The sequence below is a fragment of the Esox lucius genome, chromosome 7, assembly GCF_011004845.1.
Source record: "Esox lucius isolate fEsoLuc1 chromosome 7, fEsoLuc1.pri, whole genome shotgun sequence".
In the NCBI taxonomy this organism is placed as follows: domain Eukaryota; kingdom Metazoa; phylum Chordata; class Actinopteri; order Esociformes; family Esocidae; genus Esox; species Esox lucius.
Genome location: NC_047575.1, coordinates 20105671 through 20127999, shown reverse-complemented (window position 1 = coordinate 20127999; position 22329 = coordinate 20105671). Strand labels below are relative to the sequence as shown.

At 41.7% G+C, this 22329-nt stretch overlaps 1 protein-coding gene across 1 annotated transcript; it reads left to right on the top strand.

The window, feature by feature from the left end:
- The first annotated feature begins 1067 nt into the window (after positions 1 to 1067).
- arap1a (ArfGAP with RhoGAP domain, ankyrin repeat and PH domain 1a) lies at positions 1068 to 22042 on the top strand. The gene is made up of 29 exons (XM_010897110.4): positions 1068 to 1123; positions 2042 to 2112; positions 2281 to 2375; positions 5394 to 5519; positions 5871 to 5940; positions 6040 to 6160; positions 6243 to 6457; positions 7314 to 7420; positions 7495 to 7694; positions 7888 to 7973; positions 8155 to 8337; positions 9126 to 9300; positions 12228 to 12353; positions 12466 to 12601; positions 12705 to 12807; positions 12891 to 13086; positions 14172 to 14381; positions 14575 to 14790; positions 15357 to 15459; positions 17472 to 17619; positions 17739 to 17816; positions 19371 to 19436; positions 19521 to 19638; positions 19857 to 19970; positions 20129 to 20262; positions 20604 to 20686; positions 20797 to 20847; positions 20965 to 21028; positions 21120 to 22042. Exons 2-29 carry the CDS (start codon positions 2086 to 2088, stop codon positions 21162 to 21164), a joined length of 3396 nt encoding a protein of 1131 aa, XP_010895412.1. The 5' UTR covers positions 1068 to 1123; positions 2042 to 2085; the 3' UTR covers positions 21165 to 22042.
- The last annotated feature ends 287 nt before the right edge of the window (positions 22043 to 22329 follow it).

Genomic DNA, 22329 nt, shown 5'->3' with positions numbered 1-22329 from the left:
GGCAAATATTGCTGGCCTTTAAATGAGCTTACACAATTGAAGAGATCACTGTATATGAAATACATACTGTCACACAGCACAAAAACATTGTAAGGCATCACAGTAAAAGTATTCTAGGAAATATTCAGTAGAATCTGAAGAATTTTTATATGCAGGAACTTATACTGCCAAGACAGGGGGCCTGACTGCAAAGATGTTTTGGGAAACAATGATGCAGCACAAACCCTTGGAACACCCCTCCACAAACACACACATTTCATTGTGGAAGCGCAGAACAAAAGCTTAAGTATAAAAAAGTAAATATCCCTGATAGGCCCAGTCAGAGACCCAACATTAATAATTTAAAAGAAAATACCATAAAGGACAAATGTGCCCTAAAATGTGCCAGTAAAGAAGCTTACACTAATGTAATCAGAAGGCAGTAAACCCACGTCAAGAACCCCCACAGCATTTCAATGGGGATCTGACCATTCTCATTTTAGACATTCTCTGTTGTAGCTTTGCTTATGTGTTTGTTCTGTTGCCAGATCATTGTCCTGTTGCAAGATCCATATCCAGTTTACCTTTTAGACAGATGAAGACAATCTCCTGATGAATTCTCTGATGAAAATGGCTTTGTAACCCTTCCCAGACTCATGGGCACTTTCTTCTGGGACGTCATATAGGTCATTTGGTCTTGGCATGTGTTATCCCACATACCCATAAGGTTAAGACCAATCCAGACTAGGTTTATACTCTTTTTAGAATGCTGGACCCTCTCAATTTTTTTATTTTTTATAATTTACACCTGTTTTGGTGCACCTGATTCTAAATGTAGCCATTTTATGTGATGCTAATGGTAGGGATTAACTAGTCCTATGAGTGATTAGTTAACTTTGGTTTCCTTTATCAGTGAATGTGGTTGGAGGGGTGAAAGTCTTTCTCCAGTGGTTTGGGTATGCTTAACCCTCGTAGATTATTACATTTGTAGCTGCCCTCCAGTCTCTTTAGCTTTCTCACTATCTCGCGGTCTCTCTGGCTCTGTCCCAAAACATTACACTCATTTCCTCATTTAAACATAAAAGAATGTTCTCACCACTCATATGTCACTCTCTAGAGACAGGCAAACAAGACTATTGAAGGGGTAAGTTTAAAATACTGCAGTGGAAAATATTATATTTTCAATGATATTTTCTTACTATAGTACATTGATTTTGAGTATATCACACACCAAAATGTGGGATATACTCCTTGATTTAGCATATCTCACATATCAGCAGCATCTTATGTCCAAAGGATAACAGTTTTTTGCAGTGATCTATGTTTTAAATAAACTCAGAATAGTGGTGTTCTTCCCAGATTTGTATTCCTTGTGGTGTAGAATTTAGAGAAAAATAAGTACAGGTAGGCTGTACTAATAATTCTCATGCCATACACACATTGATCAAGTTATGTTAAGTTACCTTAAATGTTTCTGTTCTGGTTTATCAGTCTATATGTTCATTATTTGTCATGTTTTGTGTTTTCTGTGGAACCCAGGAGAAGTAGCGGTTGCTTTGGCGGGAGCTAATCGGGATCAAAATATTAATTTAAATGTTACTTATGAGCCTGTGGCCCTGTGCCATGACATGTTAGTTGTCATGGAGAAGCTGCTGTAAATGTCAAATAAAGACTGTTTGTTCAGTGATTGCAGTTTCATGAGGAACATCAGCCTGAAATAGCTTCTTAAAAGCCAACATTCTTTAGTGCTGTGATGAGTGTATCATTCTTATGGGAATAAGGCTCACTATCCCAACCCGATGGTTCCCATCCCTACTTGAACCCCATAAAACCATTAATGTTAACTTGCCTTGGGATTTAATGACATATGAAATGACATGACAATACATGAGAGGTGTGTAATACCAGGTGTTCAGAACTATTCAGTGGTAAACCACACTGGGCACATTTTTACATTGCCATGTTAATTGTAGCAATACATTTCTCGACGTGGTTGGAAAGCTATAACCATTTCTCTGTAACCATTTGACTTCTGTAGTTTGTTTTCACTTCCTTGTCACAGCTAAACTGAACTGATCTGCAGTTAAGAGACCAGGAACAGACGTCATGGCCGATAATAATAGTTATGTACAGGTAAGTGTGCTTTTTTGGGAGACACTACATTTGCCTCTTCTTTTATGTGATGGCACATGTTTAGAGTGATGGGGGTTTTTATCAGTGATGGCCAAGTTATTATTCCACACACATTATTGAAGTGTGAAGTATTACGTTTTTGATAGATTGTTGCATGTTGCGCCATAGGAGGATGCATTGCTGACCTTCCAGAAGGGTTTCTGTCAGTTAAGTGGGGATGAGGCTGAGAATGAGGACATCAACCAGGATCTTGAGGAAAACAGGTGTTTTATTCTTAATTGCTTTACATGTTTGTATGGAATGCCTTTTATTTTTTACTAAGAATCAATAGATCAGAATGTGGTAGCCAGTGTAAATGTAGCCTTTTGAAAAAAACAATAGGGAGGCTCTAGGACAGGGGTTCCCAAAAGTTTTTGGCCAACGACCCCATTTTGATATCTAAAAGTTCTTGCGACCCCAACCAGGTGAAGAACAATTATAGAATTGTTATTTTTTTATTTGCGGCAATGAGAGTCAATTGTAAAAGATTCTCCCCCGACCCCATTTCAATATCAGGTCACCCCACATGGGGTTGCGACCCCTAGTTTGGGAAACTCTGCTCTAGGACATAACCCAAAGAGGAAATAGGTGAGTCTAAATAAACACAGTGGAACTGATTTGAAAACATGTCTGTTCTCAGTATTTCAGGTTGGAAGCAATAAGGTTTACAAGATCCCTATTAATTTAGTAGCCTAGGTTATTATCTCTGCCATCCAAGTCGCCTAAATATTTCTCATAGAACCTCTCACATATTAGAAACTCAAACAGTGATTAAGTGGGCATCTGAATTACAATTACTTAATAAAAGGCTCAGGTTGGCTCCCGGCGCATGTTTCAGCACTTCTCTAATTCCAGCATCCCTACAGCGTACTAATGCATGTAAAGCGAAAGAGATCTAATGACTACCTAGGCTATCATAAGGCCAAATATGTAAGTAGCCTTCTTGCAACATTTCAGTGTTGTGTCACAATAGTTTCACAACATACTGTAGGCTACTTCCCATTTTCAATTACATTCGGGAATTTAATTGAATACACGCAAGTGTAATTGTTTAATTGGTGTTTTGTTTTAGTTTCTTATGTGATTTTATTTCTGTATGTCGTGATGGTGTTCCACCTACCAGTTCTGCAACTCAACAATTTGTTAGATTTTTAAGTACGTGCTGTGGTTTTGCACCGTGGTAAAGATAGTTTGACGTTCGACATCTGACAGATATTCAGACATTTAAAGCTCAATAACTCGCAAACAATTTAAGCTAGATACCACGGGTTTGTCTCGTTATAAAAGAAAAAAGTTGGACAACAAAAAAGTTGGCTAAAGACAAAAAGGACTGGACTGCTGCTGAGTGGTCCAAAGTGATGTTCTCTGATGAAAGTAAATTTAGCATTTCCTTTGGAAATCAAGGTCCCAGAGTCTGGAGGAAGAGAGGAGAGGCACAGAATCCACGTTGCTTGAAGTCCAGTGTAAAGTTTCCACAGTCAGTGATGGTTTGGGTTGCCATGTCATCAGCTGGTGTTGATCCACTGTGTTTTCTGAGGTCCAAGGTCAACGCAGCCGTCTACCAGGAAGTTTTAGAGCACTTCATACTTCCTGCTGCTTACCAACTTTATGGAGATGCAGATTTCATTTTCCAACAGGACTTGACACCTGCACACAGTGCCAAAGATACCAGTACCTGGTTTAAGGACCATGGTATCCCTGTTCTTATTTGGCCAGCAAACTAGCCTGACCTTAACCCTATAGAAAATCTATGGGGTATTGTGAAGAGGAAGATGTGATACGCCAGACCCAACAATGCAGAAGAGCTGAAGGCCACTATCAGAGCAACCTGGGCTCTCATAACACCTGAGCAGTGCCACAGACTGATCGACTCCATGCCATGCCACATTGCTACAGTAATTCAGGCAAAAGGAGCCCCAACTAAGCATTGAGTGCTGTACATGCTCATACTTTTCATGTTCATACTTTTCAGTTGGCCAACATTTCTAAAAATCCTTTTTTTGTATTGGTCTTAAGTAATATTCTTATTTTCGGAGATACTGAATTTGGGATTTTCATTAGTTGTCAGTTATAATCATCACAATTAAAAGAAATAAACATTTGAAACATAATGAATAAATATAATATACAAGTTTCACTTTTTGAATGGAATTAGTGACATAAATCAACTTTTTGATGATATTCTAATTATATGACCTGCACCTGTATTTGAAACTAAAAATGTCAATAGCTTTCTTTGCATGTGACAGACATATCATTTTGATGCTACATTATTCCGTACATTGAGCAGCATGTTGCACAACCTTTAGTTTTCATTATTCCAAATAATGAATCCAGATTTTTCTAAAAGTACATATATAAGACAAAATCACTTTGAAATGTAATATCTCCTTGATCAGATGACCTACATGCCTCAAATCGCTGTTCTGATTTTCAGAGGGCAGGGTCACACATTGCACAGCATTAGGTTTCCCAGTTAAGCACCTTCACAATTTTAGAGAATTATTTGAAACAAAAAATGTTCAATAGCTTTCTCAGCATGTGACTGAGACATATCATATTGATGCTTCAAAACAGGGATTTGTGGCATCTACAGTGGATATAAAAAGTCCACACACCCCTGTGAAAATGCCAGGTTTTTGTGATGTAAAAGAATGAGACAAAGATAAATAATGTCCAAACTTTTTCCACTTTTAATGTGACCTATAATGTGAACAATTCAATTGAAAAACAAACTGAAATCATGTGATCAGGGAGCTTTTGAATTTCCAAGCAATTTTGCCATATCGAATAAAGATCGTATTTCTAGAAAAATCTGGAAAGGTTTTTGGGGAAATCCAAAAGCTGTGCAACATGCTGCTCTCTGTAGGAAATAATTTAGCAGTAAAATTATGTCTCTGTAACTTGAGAAAGCTATTGAAAATGTAAATTTCTAAATACTCCTCTAGAATTGTGTGGGCGCTTAACTGGGAAACCAAAAGCTGTGAAATGTGTGACCCCTCTGAAGTATGCAACATTGATTTGAAGCAACTAGGTCATATAATCAGACAGCTATTGAAATTCTAAACTGCACATTGTTTTAATGTGTTCACAGAAAATACATTAATATTAATATCTGTATTATCCATAAAAGAGTCTAGCAACTATATTTGTTGATCTCTTTAGTTTGTAATTAAGATTACGTTTTGTACGTAAGATTTGTGATATCAGGTCCTTACTGATTTTGCCTCCCTTTTTTTCAGGAGGAGATCTGTTGATGAAGACAGCATCTATCTTGGTAGCACACTGTCACGATCATACCAGACTGAAGATCTTCACCACTCTCCTGTTATCAAAATGGGCTGGTTGGACAAGAGCCCACCTAAGGGGTAAGAGAGGAGGGTACATGCGTATGTTTGTATGTATTGTATGTGTGCTACTATAGTAATGAGGGCCAGATGTCATGACTAGTAAGACCTCACTTATATAAACATATTTTATAGGCTCAGGGTTAAGATTCTAATGGGATGTTAGGGGTTATGGTTTTGGTCAGGGGTTAGAAAAAATAAAACGTTAGATTTAAATATGTTGTAATCCCACAAAGTCCTCACAAGTTTAGTAAAACAAGTGTGTGTGTGTGTGAGTGCTTGAATATGGGTTTGTTCGAGCCTACACACTGTAAATGTGTGAATGTGCTCGCACATGGAACAGAGTGTAAGTGATCACTGATTTATCTACAGGAGCCTTGTGTTCCAGAAGCGTTGGGTGATGTTGGATGAACAGTACCTACGATACTTTGACAACGAGAAGGTTAAGATTCTGTAGACTGACACGATGACAATGAATACTGCCTCCTATTCTTATACCCGCGAACCCAGCCTACTCACTCCTACATTCCCTTTTCAACAGGAGGTCTACTCAAAGCGGATCATTGCTATAGCATCTATCACTCACGTGCTTAATGTTGGAGGGCAGAAGTTTGCAGTGGTGACAAGGAACCGGACATTCTTGTTTCGTTCTGAGAACAATAGTAGGTATCCATAACAATAATCAAAATGAGGAACGGTTCAAATATTGTACTGTGTCGGTTTTATCAGTGCGTTTGTTTTCAGCTGTCAGAGAGGAATGGGTGTCAGTACTACAAGCAACGGTTCAGCAGCATCGTAAAAGAGTGGAGATGTCCTTTATGAACGTCAGTGATATGAGTGGACAGCATAATGGTGGAGTCTCTATTAGTAAGCAAGGATACCTGGAGGTGGATGGACTGCGCTCTAAAGTCTATGTAGTCATCTGTGCTGACAGGGTCTTCCTCTACAGGAGCACTGAGGTTTGTGTCCATGGTGCATGCGTGCATGCATTTTCAACCCAAAAGATTAAAATAAATCAGGCATGAAAGTCCTTTGGAATCATATGTGTCCTCAAAGGAGTAATTCCATATGAAACTAGGACCAAAAAGACCACGATTTAAGGCTTTATGCAGAGTAGTTTCATTTCAACTTTAGAAAATGTACATACATTTCAGAAAATGTAAAAACATAAATAAATACATAATTAGTTTGTTATGCATATTGAGTACATTGTTAAGACATGAGATGAATTTCAGTAACAGGCATTATAACAATCTCTCCCTTCTAATTGGCAAAATTTACTTTCAGTTTTGCTTTAAAATTGATATTTTGGGATATATTTTAAATGTAAAAAAAAAATTCTGTCAGGAATCCGGCAGCTTTGATCTTATTGTCTCATAACAAGGAGAGCAGTCGCAACAGTGTATGAAGACAACCAACTGTCTTAACTCTGACCTTTTCTGAATTATTCTATCTTCATCGTTGATGGCTTTAATCTGCTTTATCTTCCCCATTGTAACATATAGAACTAGTCAGAATTGTCTTTAATTACTTTGTTCTGATTGTTTTAACATCATCCAGGACCAGAAGGTTTTCTTCTCCTATCTATGCACTACCTGTTTCTTTCATTTTGTGAGATACAGGTATTGAAAAAAGAAAAGAAAACATAACTCTGAACTTCAGATAGGTCTCTGTTTTTAGTTTTTGTTGGGGATGGTGAATTCCAACCTGTTACAGTAGCTTTATCAACTCAATTTATGACCAATGTAAGTGGAGCTAAGACAAGTTAGCCAAGTTGACTAGAAACCAACCACCTTTGATGTTCTGTGTCATCAGGAGCACAACCAGGGTGTTGGCATCACCTCCATTGAGATGAATATGGTTACTGTAACGAGCACAGACAAACGGTCCTTTAACATCACCACCTTCTGCAGGACATTCAGGTGAGTGACCTCTGAACTCTACGAGCCCTTAACCACGTCCAACAGTGAACCTACACCCTGTTCTGTGTTCTCAGTTTCATGGCTGAGTCTGAGCAGCAGAGGGAGCAGTGGGTGGAGGCCCTGAAGGCCTGTGTCGGTCGGTCTCTCTCCAGCAACAGGGTGGCCCAGAAGATCTGGGCTGAGGAGGCCAACCAGCGATGTGCAGACTGTGGTGCCCCCAACCCAGACTGGGCCTCTGTCAACCTTTGTGTTGTCCTCTGCAAGTGCTGTGCAGGTACAGAGACGTGCCAAATGAGAAAATCCCGAATCCGATATATTGGATCGCGATAATACTCTCTAATAATCAGACTGAAACTGTTTAACAGTTGCACTATAATGATACAGCACGGATAAAAAACCATACGTCCATTGGATTATAACAATGCCTGTTAGAGTATATTGCAATCCAGTCTCTATCTGTGCTTTAGGAGTGCACAGGGGTCTGGGACAAAGTGTGTCCAAAGTCTGCAGTCTGAGAACGGATGAACATCTATGGACTGATAGCCTCATTCAGGTAGGCATGGCAACTTAATGTCTTAGTAACCTCAAACTCTCCAACCGTATGACTGGCAACCTCTATTAGTGTTCCTCACACAATGCTTCCTACCTTATTTGTATAGTGGTATTATATTACATGTACATCTAAATAATTTATCTTTCAGGTCAAAGATCTAATGTCACTCCCTGTTTAACAGGTGTTCCGGTTACTTGGTAACGACAGGGTAAACCTTTTCTGGGCAGCTAACCTGCCACCAAGCGAGGCACTCTGCCCATCAAGTGACAGTGAGGAGCGGCTACAGTTTGTTACTGCAAAGTACTGTCAGGGGAAATACCGCAACTATCATGCACTGTTTGCCAAACAGGAAGAACTCAACAAAGTGAGGCTCTCTACTGTAAAAAAAAAATCACTCTTATCTACTCTCTCAAGTTCAGACTGTACATATAATTTAGACTTTACATACATTTTTTTAAATTATATGTATTTACATATGCAGTCGCTCTCAAAAATATTTACCCCCTTGAACATTCCACATTTTATTTTGTTACAACATGAAATCAAAATTGATTTATTAGGAGTTTGTGTGACTGATCATTACAAAAAGTCCATAATGTCTAACTGAAAAATAAAACCAGCAAATTCTTCTGAATTTATTACATACTAAAATAATTATTGATTGCGCTGGTATTCCCTCCCTTTGATTTCGAGTGGCTTAAAACCAAAAGGTCAATGTCCTAGCATGGCCCAGTCGAAGCCTGGACATCAATCCAATTGAAAACGTGGAGAATTGAAAATTGTTGTTCACAGATGTTTACCATGAAACCTGATAGAGCTTGAGCAATTTTGCTAAGAAGAATGGGTCAAAATGTCTGTGTCCAGATGTGCAAAGCTGGTAGAGACTTATCGAAATATACGCACAATTGTAATTGCTGCTAAAAATGCCTCGCTGACTAAAAGGGATGAATACTTGTGTAATCAATGATTTTCTTTGTTGTATTTGTACTTAATTTGTAGATTCTATTTCACTTTCACATTATGGACTTTTTTGTGTAGATCAGTGGCAATTAAATCCATTTTGATTTTATGCTGTAAAGCAATTAAACGTGGAAAAGTCTAATGGGGCTTAACACTTGTTGAGAACAATATAAATCCCCCCCACTCTCTCAGGCTCTGTGCAATAACATTAAGACAAGTGATGTATTGGAGACACTGGCTCTGGTGTTCTGCGGAGCAGATGTGAACTCTTATACAGGTGATCCTGAGCTGCCTAGTCCTGTGTCCATGGCACAACACTATGGACAGACACTACAAGTGGAGTTCCTCACTCGGAACCACAGCACAGGTAGGATCAGGGAACACAGCCTCATTCCTCAATTTGTACTTCATTGGTCTGGAGAGGTGACATCACTGATTGTCTTGCATCTTGGATTGTCTAGCACAGTTAACCTCTGGTTCTGGCACCTGTAAGCCAGTTGAAATTGTTGATTTATAACTTATTTGTTGTTCATTTTGATTGGTTTTCTAACAGTATGTATTTCATATCAATGTATTTGTATGGGTTTTGAATATGGGGATAATTTTGGGCTCAACTGTAAAATATACCTAGTTCTCAGTTTGATTTTCTGAATTAAAAACAAAATTACATCATCCTATCTACACCGATCTGCCATAACATTATGACCACTGACCGGTGAAGTGAATAACACTGATAATCTCATTATCATGGCACCTATCAGTGGGTGGGATATATTAGGCAGCAGGTAAACATTCTGTCCTCAAAGTTAATGTGTTAGAAGCAGGAAAAACAGGGAAGCGTAAGGATCTGAGCGACTTTGACAAGGGTCAAATTGTGATGGCTGGACAACTGGATCAGAGCATCTCTAAAACTGCAGCCCCTTGTGGGGTGTTCCCGGTCTGCAGTGGTCAGTACCCATCAAAAGTGGTCCAAGGAAGGAAAAGCGGGGAACCAGCAACAGGGTCGTGGGGCGGCCGAGGCTTATTGATGCACGTGGGGAGCAAAGTCTGGCCAGTGTGGTCCGATCCAACAGACAAGTTACTGTGGCTCAAATAGCTGAAAAAGTGAATGCTGGTTCTGATAGAAAGATGTCAGAACACACAGTGCATCACAGTTTGTTGCGTATGGGGCTGTGTAGCCGCCGACCAGTCAAGGTGCCCATGCTGACCCCTGTCCACTTCTGAAAGCACCTGCAATGGGAACGTGTGCATCAGAGCTGGACCATGGCACAATGGAAGAAGGTGGTCTGGTCTGATGAATAAGTAATTAATTTGCATTTTATTGCATGACATAAGTATTTGATACATCAGAAAAGCAGAACTTAATATTTGGTACAGAAACCTTTGTTTGCAATTACAGAGATCATACGTTTCCTGTAGTTCTTGACCAGGTTTGCACACACTGCAACAGAGAGTTTGGCCCACTCCTCCATACAGACCTTCTCCAGATCCTTCAGGTTTCGGGGCTGTTGCTGGGCAATACAGACTTTCAGCTCCCTCCAAAGATGTTCTATTGGGTTCAGGTCTGGAGACTGGCTAGGCCACTCCAGGACCTTGAGATGCTTCTTACGGAGCCACTCCTTAGTTGCCCTGGCTGTGTGTTTTGGGTTATTGTCATGCTGGAAGACCCAGCCACAACCCATCTTCAATGCTCTTACTAAGGGAAGGAGGTTGTTGGCCAAGATCTCGCGATACATGGACCCATCCATCCTCCCCTCAATACGGTGCAGTTGTCTTTTGCAGAAAAGCATCCCCAAAGAATGATGTTTCCACCTCCATGTTTCACGGTTGGGATGGTGTTCTTGGGGTTGTACTCATCCTTCTTCTTCCTCCAAATACGGCGAGTGGAGTTTAGACCAAAAAGCTCTATTTTGTCTCTTCAGACCACATGACCTTCTCCCATTCCTCCTCTGGATCATCCAGATGGTCATTGGCAAACTTAAGACGGGCCTGGACATGCGCTGGCTTGAGCAGGGGGACCTTGCGTGCGCTGCAAGATTTAAATCCATGACAGTGTAGTGTGTTACTAATGGTTTTCTTTGAGACGGTGGTCCCAGCTCTCTTCAGGTCATTGACCAGGTCCTCCTGTGTAGTTCTGGGCTGATCCCTCACCTTACTTGTGATCATTGATGCCCCACAAGGTGAGATCTTGCATGCAGTCCCAGACCGAGGGAGATTGACCGTCATCTTGAACTTCTTCCATTTTGCGCCAACAGTTGTTGCCTTCTCACCAAGCTGCTTGCTTATTGTCCTGTAGCCCATCCCAGCCTTGTGCAGGTCTACAATGTTATCCCTGATTTCCTTACACAGCTCTCTGGTCTTGGCCATTGTGGAGAGGTTGGAGTCTGTTTGTTTGAGTGTGTGGACAGGTGTCTTTTATACAGGTAACGAGTTCAAACAGGTGCAGTTAATACAGGTAATGAGTGGAGAACAGGAGGGCTTCTCTGTGAGAGCCGGAATTCTTACTGGTTGGTAGGCGATCAAATACTTATGTCATGTAATAAAATGCAAATTAATTATTTAAAAATCATACAATGTGATTTTCTGGATTTTTTTCTCTCACAGTTGAAGTGTACCTATGAAAATTACAGACCTCTACATGCTTTGTAAGTAGGAAAACCGAAAGAATTGGCAGGGTATCAAATACTTTTTCTCCCCACTGTACATCACGTGGATGAACGGGTGTGTGTGCGTCACTTACCTGGAGAACACATGGCACCAGGATGCACTATGGGAAGGAAGCGAGCCAGCAGAGGCAGTGTGATGCTTTGGGCAATGTTCTGCTGGGAAACCTTGGGTCCTGCCATTTATGTGGATTTTACTTTGACCCGTACCACCTACCTGGGTGTTTTTGCAGACCATGTGCACACTTTCATGGTGACGGTATTCCCTGATGGCATTAGCCTCTTTCAGCAGGATAATTCGCCCTGCCACAAAGCAAAAATGGTTCAGGAATGGTTTGAGGAACACAAGTTCAAAAGGTCTCCAAATTCCTCAGATCTCAATCCAATCGAGCATCTGTGGGATGTGCTGGACAAACATGTCCGATCCATGGAGGTCACACCTAACAACTTACAGGTTTTAAAGGATCTGCTGCTATCGTCTTGGTGACAGATACCACAGCACACCTTCAGAGGTCTAGTGGAGTCCATGCCTCGATGGGTCAGGGCTGTTTTGGCGGCAAAAGGGGGACCTACACAATATATGGCAGGGGGTCATAATGTTATGGCTGATCAGTGTATTTCCTATCAATAGAGATCCCAGGGTCAAGGGCTGGAGATCAACCAGTAATAAAGGCTGCTCTCCCTGTCTCACACACTGGATATCTGTTCAAAACTGCGTCCACAACAAGAGCAGTTACAGAGTCAAAAGCAAAAGGAGGTGGGTCATTCTATATTTTGTTGAGTGTTCATCGTGAAGTGACAGTGTTCATCGTAAAGTGACAATGTTCATCGTAAAGTGCCAGTGTTTACAATGAGCAAGTTTTTTGTAGATTTTAGTCGTCGCTGGTGCTCTCTGGATCAGGATAACTTTAGCTACTATGAGAATGAGAAGAGCTCCAGCCGGAGTGGAGGGATGAAGATTGGCGACGTCCTGTGTTTGGTGATAAATCCACCAGGGAAACATGGGTAAAACAACACAATAGATAACACTTCAGAATAAGGGTTTTAGGTCCACGTTATACAGTACTCCATATTGTATGATGAATATTTGTTTCCTGTCATGATGTAGCTATGCTCATTCGTTTGAGCTGTACCATGACACTGGGAGAGTCTACCTGTTCGGGGAAGATTGCCCTGAGACGGTGAGGGGGTGGACCAAGGCCATTACCAAGGTATCCACAGCTCTTATTGTGACTGACAAGGAATGGGTTTTGTTAGTGTAATACATCCCTTGGTCTTACTGTGTGTGTGTCAGGCCCTGGTGCCCCCCAAAGCAGAGGTCCTGGTGTGCTGGTCCTTTGAGCGCGTGGGCAGGCTGCGCTACACTGAGGGGCAGCACCTCCACCGCCCTTACCTAGGCTGGTTCTCTCTGGGTGGCTCTAAGCTGCTTTTCCTCCATCATGAAGCAGACCAAGTGCAGACCATTGACCTGAGAAAACTACAAGAACTCTGTGAGTCCCTCCTGAATCTGCCACCGTGGGGCGCTCTTTGTCCCTCTGTGGATAATAGAATCGATAATAACAAGAAAAATAACCGGGCAAGCCTAGTTCAACTGGCCCATGATTAGAAGGGATGAATGTTGTTTGCCTCTCTGGGTCTCCCAACCTGGGTCTCCCATGTAACAGGCTGTGTCCTTAACCATATATAGCTTTGTGCTGTAGTGGTTAAGGAATGTATATGCCAAGTGTCAGTATAGTATCTTGAAAGTAAATCATTTTCACACATTAACATTACATCAAGTTTGAATATTTTGCTAGACCATTAAGCATTGTGGTTAAATTGACTCACATTTCTTATTAAGTTTACTTCCATCACTAATCGCATCTATGAACTCTATGGCTTTTGCCACTGGCCGTTTTAACAGCTTATTAGCCAGTAATAAGCCTACTAGTATCTTCTTACTACTTGGAATAGTCATAAGAACTGAGCAAATGCTAGTGAGAATGAATATGAACTTTACACTGCCAAAGCTATTTCATTTCATGGCACAAGAACGTTCCTTTTTCTTTCATTCGTGAATGACATTGATACAATAACTAACTATAACTGACTTTTTCGTCAAGTGAAAAGATGAGAGAATCGTGGAAATGCCTCCTCTTTTACTGTGCAAGGGGTTGTGATCGACTGGATATTACCCCAAAAAGCATGCACGGATGCGTGCTTTGAAAATCCACAAGAAGTAGTCGTAAATGTAACCGTAAACAGTTTTATTTTAGGCTTAACATAGCTTCTCAAGGTTGTGGCCAGTGACGTTTTTGTCTGTCCTGAACAAATCCTAATGCATAAATTGCTTTGACTGCAGAGAGACTCGAACACTGGTCCCCCTGCGTGGGAGTCTGCTTCTCTAACCACAATGCTATTTAACAAGGGAACAGTCAGTCAGGCCCTCACTCACTCAATAAGAGACCATCACTCTTACTAAGCAGTAATAATAGACATTGTGTGATTGGCATGGTCCGACATTGTGTTGTCGGAGCACAGTGTACTGGAGTGTCTGTGATTGGCATGGTCATTTAGACAGTTGATGCTGTCCCAGCTGTGCACCAGGAGGCTGGTGTTGTGGTGTTGGTGTGCAGAGGTAGGAGCCTGCGTGTTGAGGGGGACAGGAGGCCTGACTTCCGGGGCTGGCTGAGTGGCTTCCTGCAGGGCTCGGGGAGAGGAGACGGCCCCTTGGAACAGCAGCAGCTAACTAACTCCGACGTCCCTGTCATCGTGGACCTCTGCATGAGTTACATTACACAGTACGGTGGGTGGACCTAGCATGGGATCTGTTGGGGGGGAAAGATTACAGCCTTACCACAGCCTTACCACAGCCTTACCACAGCCTTACCACAGCCTTACCACAGCCTTACCACCGTGTGTGTGTGACTCACTCAGCGTGTCTGTTAGTCATTGTTAATGGTTCAATGTCTGTTCGTTCCCCTATGGGATTTTCCCAGGTTTGAAGGCAGAGGGCATCTATCGGAAGTGTGGCGTGAACTCCAAGATTGCCTCCCTGCTATTGTCTTTCCGTTCTGATGCCCGCCGGGTCCGTCTGAAGGAAGAGCAGCACCAGGTGGATGACATCGCCAACGTCTTGAAGAGGTTCCTCAGGGAGGTGGACGGTGGGGTTTTCAATGGCCACCAGGCCTCTCTGCCATGGCTCCACACCACTAGTGAGTTTGGCCTGACCTCATTCTAATATTGATGGACCACACCACTGCTTATCCCTGATCAACTTGGCAGTCTTACAGTTGATAGCTACATTTTGAACAGTTGTGGGCTGCGGGCCCCTGAAGCGGAAAAAGCACTAACTTGCAGTTAGCTGGGAAATTTGGAGCAGGGTTTGAATCCTGCTTGTGGATTAGCCCAGGGGTCACGCAGACAGAGGTGCAATTGGCCTGCGTCCTGTAGGGTTTGCGTGTTAGTAATCAATTGCCATTGTATTGCCTCGTCACACTCAGAATTCACTATGTTGGCTTTGGTTCCGTTAAGCTCAATCAAGCTCAATTGTGCTTCATCCAGCGTGTAAGGATATCGGTTTAGACTTCCTGGTTGAGCAAGCAGCGTGATAAGCACGAGTATGGTATTGGATATTTTTCTTTTCACTTTCCAGAGTCCGCAGGGAGTGGGTGTGATGAGGCAGGGCTTCAATGTTGATATCACTAAATTGGGGGAGAAAACAATCAAATAAGTATGCTGTAATGTGAGTATTACGCGTTTTTTCTTTTTTGTCCACCAGGTGTCAGTGAGAGTAAGAGAGTGACCCAGTACAAGGCCCTCCTCAACAGCCTTCCCCCAGTCAACAGAGCTACTTTGGGGGCTGTCATCAACCACTTACACTGGTGAGTACATTATTTTCTGTTTCATTTTGAGTTTTGTTGGAAAAACTTCTGCAGTAATGCAGTCGATGTATCGGTCTGTCGTGGTGAAGAAAGAGCTGAGCCGCAAGGCGAAGCTCTCGATTTACCAGTCAATCTACGTTCCTACTCTCACCTATGGTCATGAGCTTTGGGTCATGACCGAAAGGACAAGATCCCGGATACAGGCGGCCGAAATGAGTTTTCTCCGCAGGGTGGCTGGGCGATCCCTTAGAGATAGGGTGAGAAGCTCGGTCACCCGGGAGGAGCTCAGAGTAGAGCCACTGCTCCTCCACATCGAGAGGGGTCAGCTGAGGTGGCTTGGGCATCTTTTTTGGATGCCTCCGGAACGCCTTCCCGGGGAAGACCTAGGACACGCTGGAGGGACTATGTCTCCCGGCTGGCCTGGGAACGCCTCGGTGTCCCCCCGGAAGAGCTAGAGGAAGTGTCTGGGGAGAAGGAAGTCTGGGCATCCCTGCTTAGACTGCTGCCCCCGCGACCCGGCCCCGGATAAGCGGAAGAAGATGGATGGATGGATGGATGGATTTTGAGTTTTGTTGGAAAAACATTTCTTGTGGAAATGATTGGCTGACCTTCAGGTCTGCAAAATCAGAGTATTTTTCAGATTAGTAACTAAAACAAAATGGCTGAAATTGACAAATAAGCATTAGTGTAAAGTTACATACTGAGTACTTGAAAAGTACTGGCACCCTTACTTCTTTTATCCTGCCAAACAGGTTGGTGACTGTATTGGCATTCCTCGAGAATATTTAAAAGAAAAAAACAACCAAGTGGTGTCTGTAATGAAATTCTTTGTTTTTTTTCCTGTGCTTCTCAGTCACCAGGAACTGTGTTGATATCTTTCACCTGTTCCTGTATGAGGGTGCACATATCTGTACTTTGTCATTCAATACCAGGAGTAAAACCAAACAGATGTAAGCTAAACTGAGCCAAAATGTTGTTGATCCACTCAGATTAGGAAAATAATTTCAAAATCAACTGTTAGACGCCACATTCCTGTCAGCAAGCTCTTAGAAAGGGTTGTATGAAAGAAGGTCTTCCTGAGGCAAACCCAGAAATTGCACCTGATACTGATGTATACTTCCTGGGTTGACTGTAAATTGACTGTAGTCACAGGCTATAATGGAACAGATGTGGTGTGTGTGTGTGTGCATGTGTGTCTTTCTGTGTTTGTATGTGTGCATTCGTGTAGGACATACACAACATCTTCAGGAGCATAGCACTACGGCCAATATAATAATGAAATAACATGACTCTCCAGAAGTCATTTGTGGTATTTCATCATTTAGTGCATTTTAAAGCACCACAAAGCTTTTTGCATTGACATGATTTTTGTCCATTAAATGGTAATATACCTTTATAATATTGACTGTCAGAGACAGTCTTTCGTTATGCGGATCACGCACTACAACGGCATGGTTTGTCCGTCTTTGTTACGCCCGTCACACACTCCGACACATCGCATGTCTGTGTGTGCCAACAGTTTTGCCCGTTTTTCCAGTTTCACCACGTCTCTTGAAAAGTCTGTGCGCAGCCCTGGTGACAGGGATATACACTTTGCACTGTTTGGGACGAACCTGTGAAGGACAGCCTACTTTTTTCAACTGATTTGTTTGGCAATCAGATGAAAACATGATTGGTAGTGTTCAAGACACATTAAAAGTTAACACTTCTACTGTCTAATTACATGTCCTTAATATAACGCAAACAACGCAGCCTTTGATAAAAATGCATGCTTAGGGGGTCCCAAGAAGGGGCCTAGTTTGGTCTCATTTAACTCCAATGGTATCTGAGACCTCTGGCCCGATTTAGAGGTCATGCATTGTAAAATTACAGATGGGATCAAGGTCGGTACACTTGACTGAATATACCATTCCTGGGGAATTACACATTATTCTTGTTTTTCTTTGAAAGCTCAAAGCGTGCTAGTTGACACACCAAAAATGTATTGTACATATCTGACATTCCCTCCAAAGCATCCAGTGCTTTGCAGATGAGAATCATATGAACAAGCACAACCTGGCCATCGTGTTTGGCCCCACACTCTTCCAGACTGATGGCTCTGATAACAACGCATCACAGGTGATAGAGGAGCTCATTCAGAACTACCAGGACATCTTCAACGTGAGTTGATCTCTAACTGATTATTAATAGAAGACCAAGTGAGGGAAATGTGCTGTATTGTCACCAGGAATGAAATGATCCTATCAGGTGGATGGACGTGTTCTCTTTCTGTTTGGCAGGTGGATGCAGAGAAGCTTCAGATTAAGCTGGACATGATCTCTCATGTCATCAAAGCACAGGAGGAACACTGCATTGAGGTAAAAAAATTATCTTTATTTATAAATAGGAAGCTGTATGTACAACAACCTGTTTATACATGCAGTGTGTTAACATCTGTGTTGAATTGACTGACCTATTTTATCCCTTCTTATCCAGAGTCTTATATTATCTCTTCCTATTTCATTACCTATGTTATCTGTTTAATTAACTATACTATATATATTTAATTAACAATACTATCTATCTCTTGAGTGTTATTATTCTTCTGATCTAATGACCTACATTCAGCGGCGAACCGTGACTATTGTTGCGGAAAAAGATCTGACGTCATACATACAGATAGTGAACTCGGATGCCTGTGTATACAGAGCATGACTTGAGACCTTTCTTTTGCAGACCTATGTAGAAGCAATTATCTGATGATGACAGAGGCAAATGGTGCTAAGCCACGCCTGCTCAGAAGCAGCAATCCTACACGGTTGCAAATACAGATAGCAGGAACCATGTTAAAATTAAATACGGTTGTGTTGTTAGTGAAACATTTGCCGAAACAGTCACTCCAATATTGGCAGAATAAATTCAAACACAAAGCTACTCAGTGTTACAAGACCACGGACAGTATATGCTGTCAGAGAGAAAAAAGTTGCACTATATTCGATGTCCAGCATGCAACAAAAAATCCACCACAACAAGTACAATGTCATGTACCCCATACTTCCAATTGCAACGTCATTACGGTTGTTTTTGCCAAACAACCAGTTGAAATAACATTTTACACTTTGGATTCAAAATGATAGGAATGAGATGGCATTAAAAAAAAGCTGTAGATGAAAACAACAAGTCCACTGACCATTATGATTATCATTTAAAAACAAAGTCCATTCTCCTGATTTATAATCCTACATAAATCATTTTTATCAAAGCCAGGACTCACAGCCAGGCCATCGCCATACTTACATACACTCAGTGCAAAAAGCTAGCCAGCTAGCTCATAGACATAATAAAGCTCATATTATGTCTATGAGCTAGCTAGGCTCAAGCGTGAGAAAACAAGATGAGGCTCGCTAATTGGCTCGGAGTTTGTGATGTATACTTACGCACTCTAAAGGGCCTTGAGGCGTCATGCAAATGTCCCACCTATTACAGGACATTTTGTGATCAGTTGATTCTATTGTCATTCCAAAATGCTGGTCTAATTGAAGTTAATGTCAATGACATTGGTTGGTACCTTCTATTCACAGCCTGAGGGTCTAGCCAATGAGTGTTGATCCCAGATAGATTATTTCTACCAAGATACTACCAATGAAAAATTCTGATTGGATATTTTTTCCTTTTGGATATTAACCCTTCTTTTTCCAAAACAACCTGAAGAAATTCAATAGGGAAACCATTACAGTTAAGACAAAAAAGATTAAATCAATGAAAACATAATTGCAAAATACAACTTTCTCTTATTTTACTGTATGTTATTAATATATAAATATCCATATTGTGTCCAGTTTATTGTCCTATTATCTGTCTCTTCCTGTGTAATGGACTGACACTGGCTGTTGGCCTGGCTGTTGGCCTGCCGTGTCTCTCCTGTTCTGTAGACAACCCTCACCATATGTGGAGTCTACGTGGAGAGGAAGGAGCAGGGCTCTGAGGTTCTGGTGCAGGTCAGCTCTATGTTAACTCACCTTTCACCTTGGACTTTAAAATCTATAGGCCAAAGTGTCTTATTTCCTGCATTTCTCCCTCAGATCTCCCAGGCAATGACTGCCGAGGAGCTGGTGTGTGAAGCACTGAGACGCAGGAACATCCCTACACGGCAGGGGGACTACTGGAGCTGCTTTCTGGTTGATGACAATCAGGAGATGGGTAATAGTTTACCACAATGGTTCTCAAACTCAGGTCTACAGTACTGCAGGGTATCAACATCCAGATCCAGGTTTTATTGGGATACTGGAATGCAGTCCCACTCTTTCACAAATATCTTTGGACAGTTTCATATCTTTTTTATATGTCGTTATATTGCATGTTGAACTTTGGTGCTCAGTTTGCAAACATTGCTGCATTTTTCTCTGGTTCCCCAACAGAGCGTCCTATGCATTATCAGGAGCAGGTTTTTGCCATCTACATCTCTCTGGGTAAAGACGATTACCTGATGGTGAAGAGGAATGGTTTCATGGAGGCCATGCTCATCTACATAGGTATATAGATACTAGTTTAACATTATAGATGAACATTCCAGCCTAGTAAAGAACACTTGTGAATACATACTGCAGAAATAAAACAAATCCAAAGGGAAAGAAGTAGGAGGTGACATGTTTATTCATGATATTGAATGATTGGATGTCCTCTCTCATAGCAGGTAGAATAGAGGTGTCAAGAAATGGGCTGATTCATTTCAGGGAAGAAAAGGGTCAAAGGGGGAAGAGGACCTTTAGCAGACGCCTCTGTGTGCTCAGTAGCACCTCGTTAAGGCTCTACAAAGATGTGAAGGTAAGAGAGGATGGTGGGATAATTTACAGAGCAATACTTAATCAAATTTAAGCCCTTCTTTACATCGGCAGTTGTCACAAAGTGCTTAAACAGATGCCCCCATCTAAGCATGTAAACAACAAGAAATTCATGCACAGTGGCTAGGAAGCCTGATAGGGTCAAAACCTAGGAAGAAACTTTGAGAGGGGGCGTAGCCAGTACTCTTCTTTGCATGTTCAGATGACCTGTGGGTCAATAAGTACAGGTGTCCAGGGTCTTTAGGCGGAATTAGCTGTGGCTGTGTGAATGACCTGCCGATCATGACACTACAGTTACAGTGTTCCGTTTCTGCTCTTCACCAGAATACTCAGCCTGAGAGGGAGTGTCCGGTCCATGCTCTACGTGTCTACTATGGCATCAAGAAGAAGCTACAGCCACCGTCATGGTGACAGTCAACCCTACCATGATTACTGATCTGTTTTGTCGGCCGTTTGGCTATATCTTGTTCCATATCAACTGTGCATATTATGTACTGAGAGTTGTCTGTTCTTCCAGCTGGGGGATGACTGTGGTGTGTGAGCAGGTAGAACGAGACCAACAGCGGTGGTGAGTATCTCCAGTAGTACCTCAACGGTGAATCCTATGGCTAGAGCGCTGAGGAGTGTGGTAATGGAGTACTTGCACTCTCTTAACACACTTGCCTTTCTTCTGCAATCTTCTCAGGTATCTGTGTTGTGAATCTAAGAATGAATTGATTGAGTGGCTGGCCACCTTTATGAGGCTCCAGGTAATGTCCTTCTGCGTGCACTGCAAAATGTTCCACTTGTTCAATGCTGCTTTCCTTAGCACTTTTGATGTTTTTTATTTTATTTTTATAGTGCAAGGGTGACCTGTGGCCTGGAGCCACCAAGCCAGTTTCCTAATCCTCTGCGGCAGAAAGAGAAATAACATAATCCTGGCTTCCCCTCCAAAAGTATGAAGGGACTGTCGGATCACCTGTCCCAAACCAAATGTCTGGCAAATGGCCCACCATACCCCTTACACATCTTCCTGGCCTATCAGCATTACAACAGCAGAGATGGAAAGATGTGACACCAACCAACCATTTCCTCGCCCTGGATTACTAGGTACTACTCCAGAAGGCCATTAGTCGACCAGAACATCCACTTCAAGCAAGATATCAAAGACAGAACAGCATCTTGGTAATGGGGGGACCTGCCAAATAGCTTGGCTTGCTGTTATACACAGTCCAGTCTCCAAGAGGGAACAAGTGATGAACAACCCTTTTCAAACATAAATAACATAGTTTTTTGATAAATACTTGCATACAGAACTAAGCTGGCTGGAAATACATGTATCGAGGCATGCTATGATTGTGCTGTGCTGTAGAAATGTCTACTGTTTATTCTCCCCGTTGTGAATAACTTCTCTTTCAGTGAGAAGGTATTGGAATCTCATTGTCATATTCTGTATCATTATGTAGTAGTGGATCGTAGAGCCCTGATGATGGCTCAGCATCCATTAATCCTGTATGCTTTTTTTACGATGAACAATTTTACGATGAACATATCGATCTATTCCTAAACAAGAGTCCTTGCGGCCTCCAGACGGCCTTAGAGTAGTGTACGTCTGTACCAGGGAACCTATGAATCAATGCAAAGTCTACTGTATTCCATTGTTAATTACCAACTATATTACAAACTGTCATAACGTGAGACAGTTCTCTAGTATCTTCTTTTTTAATTGAACATTTTAGTAAAAGTGCTTTTATTTTCAATAAATAATCATGTCACAACTGTTATTTTCCTCTGTTATATTTTTCTCTGGAATCTGTTCAGATTCAACAACTCCATCGTAGCCCTTACTTAAAAAACAGATTTTCTGGTAAGAGCCAGAGTCTGTTTCAGTTTGTCTTAAAAGGAGAATATCCAGACCTGAAGGTATTAATAGCAGTAATAGAAGACAGTATATAACTACACTACATCAACACTGTCCCATTACAAATGTTATTAACATTACGAGGATGCAGTATAAAACTACACTACATCAACACAGTCCTTTCAAAAATTGCATTAACACTAAGAGGAT

Excerpts from the sequence above, each read along its gene's own strand:
- arap1a (XM_010897110.4), top strand. The coding sequence starts at position 2,086 with ATGGCCGATAATAATAGTTATGTACAG. Across the intron at positions 7,421-7,494 it reads ACCTTCTGCAGGACATTCAG|TTTCATGGCTGAGTCTGAGC; the intron begins GTGAGTGACCTC and ends CTGTGTTCTCAG. Across the intron at positions 19,437-19,520 it reads GCTCTGAGGTTCTGGTGCAG|ATCTCCCAGGCAATGACTGC; the intron begins GTCAGCTCTATG and ends TTTCTCCCTCAG.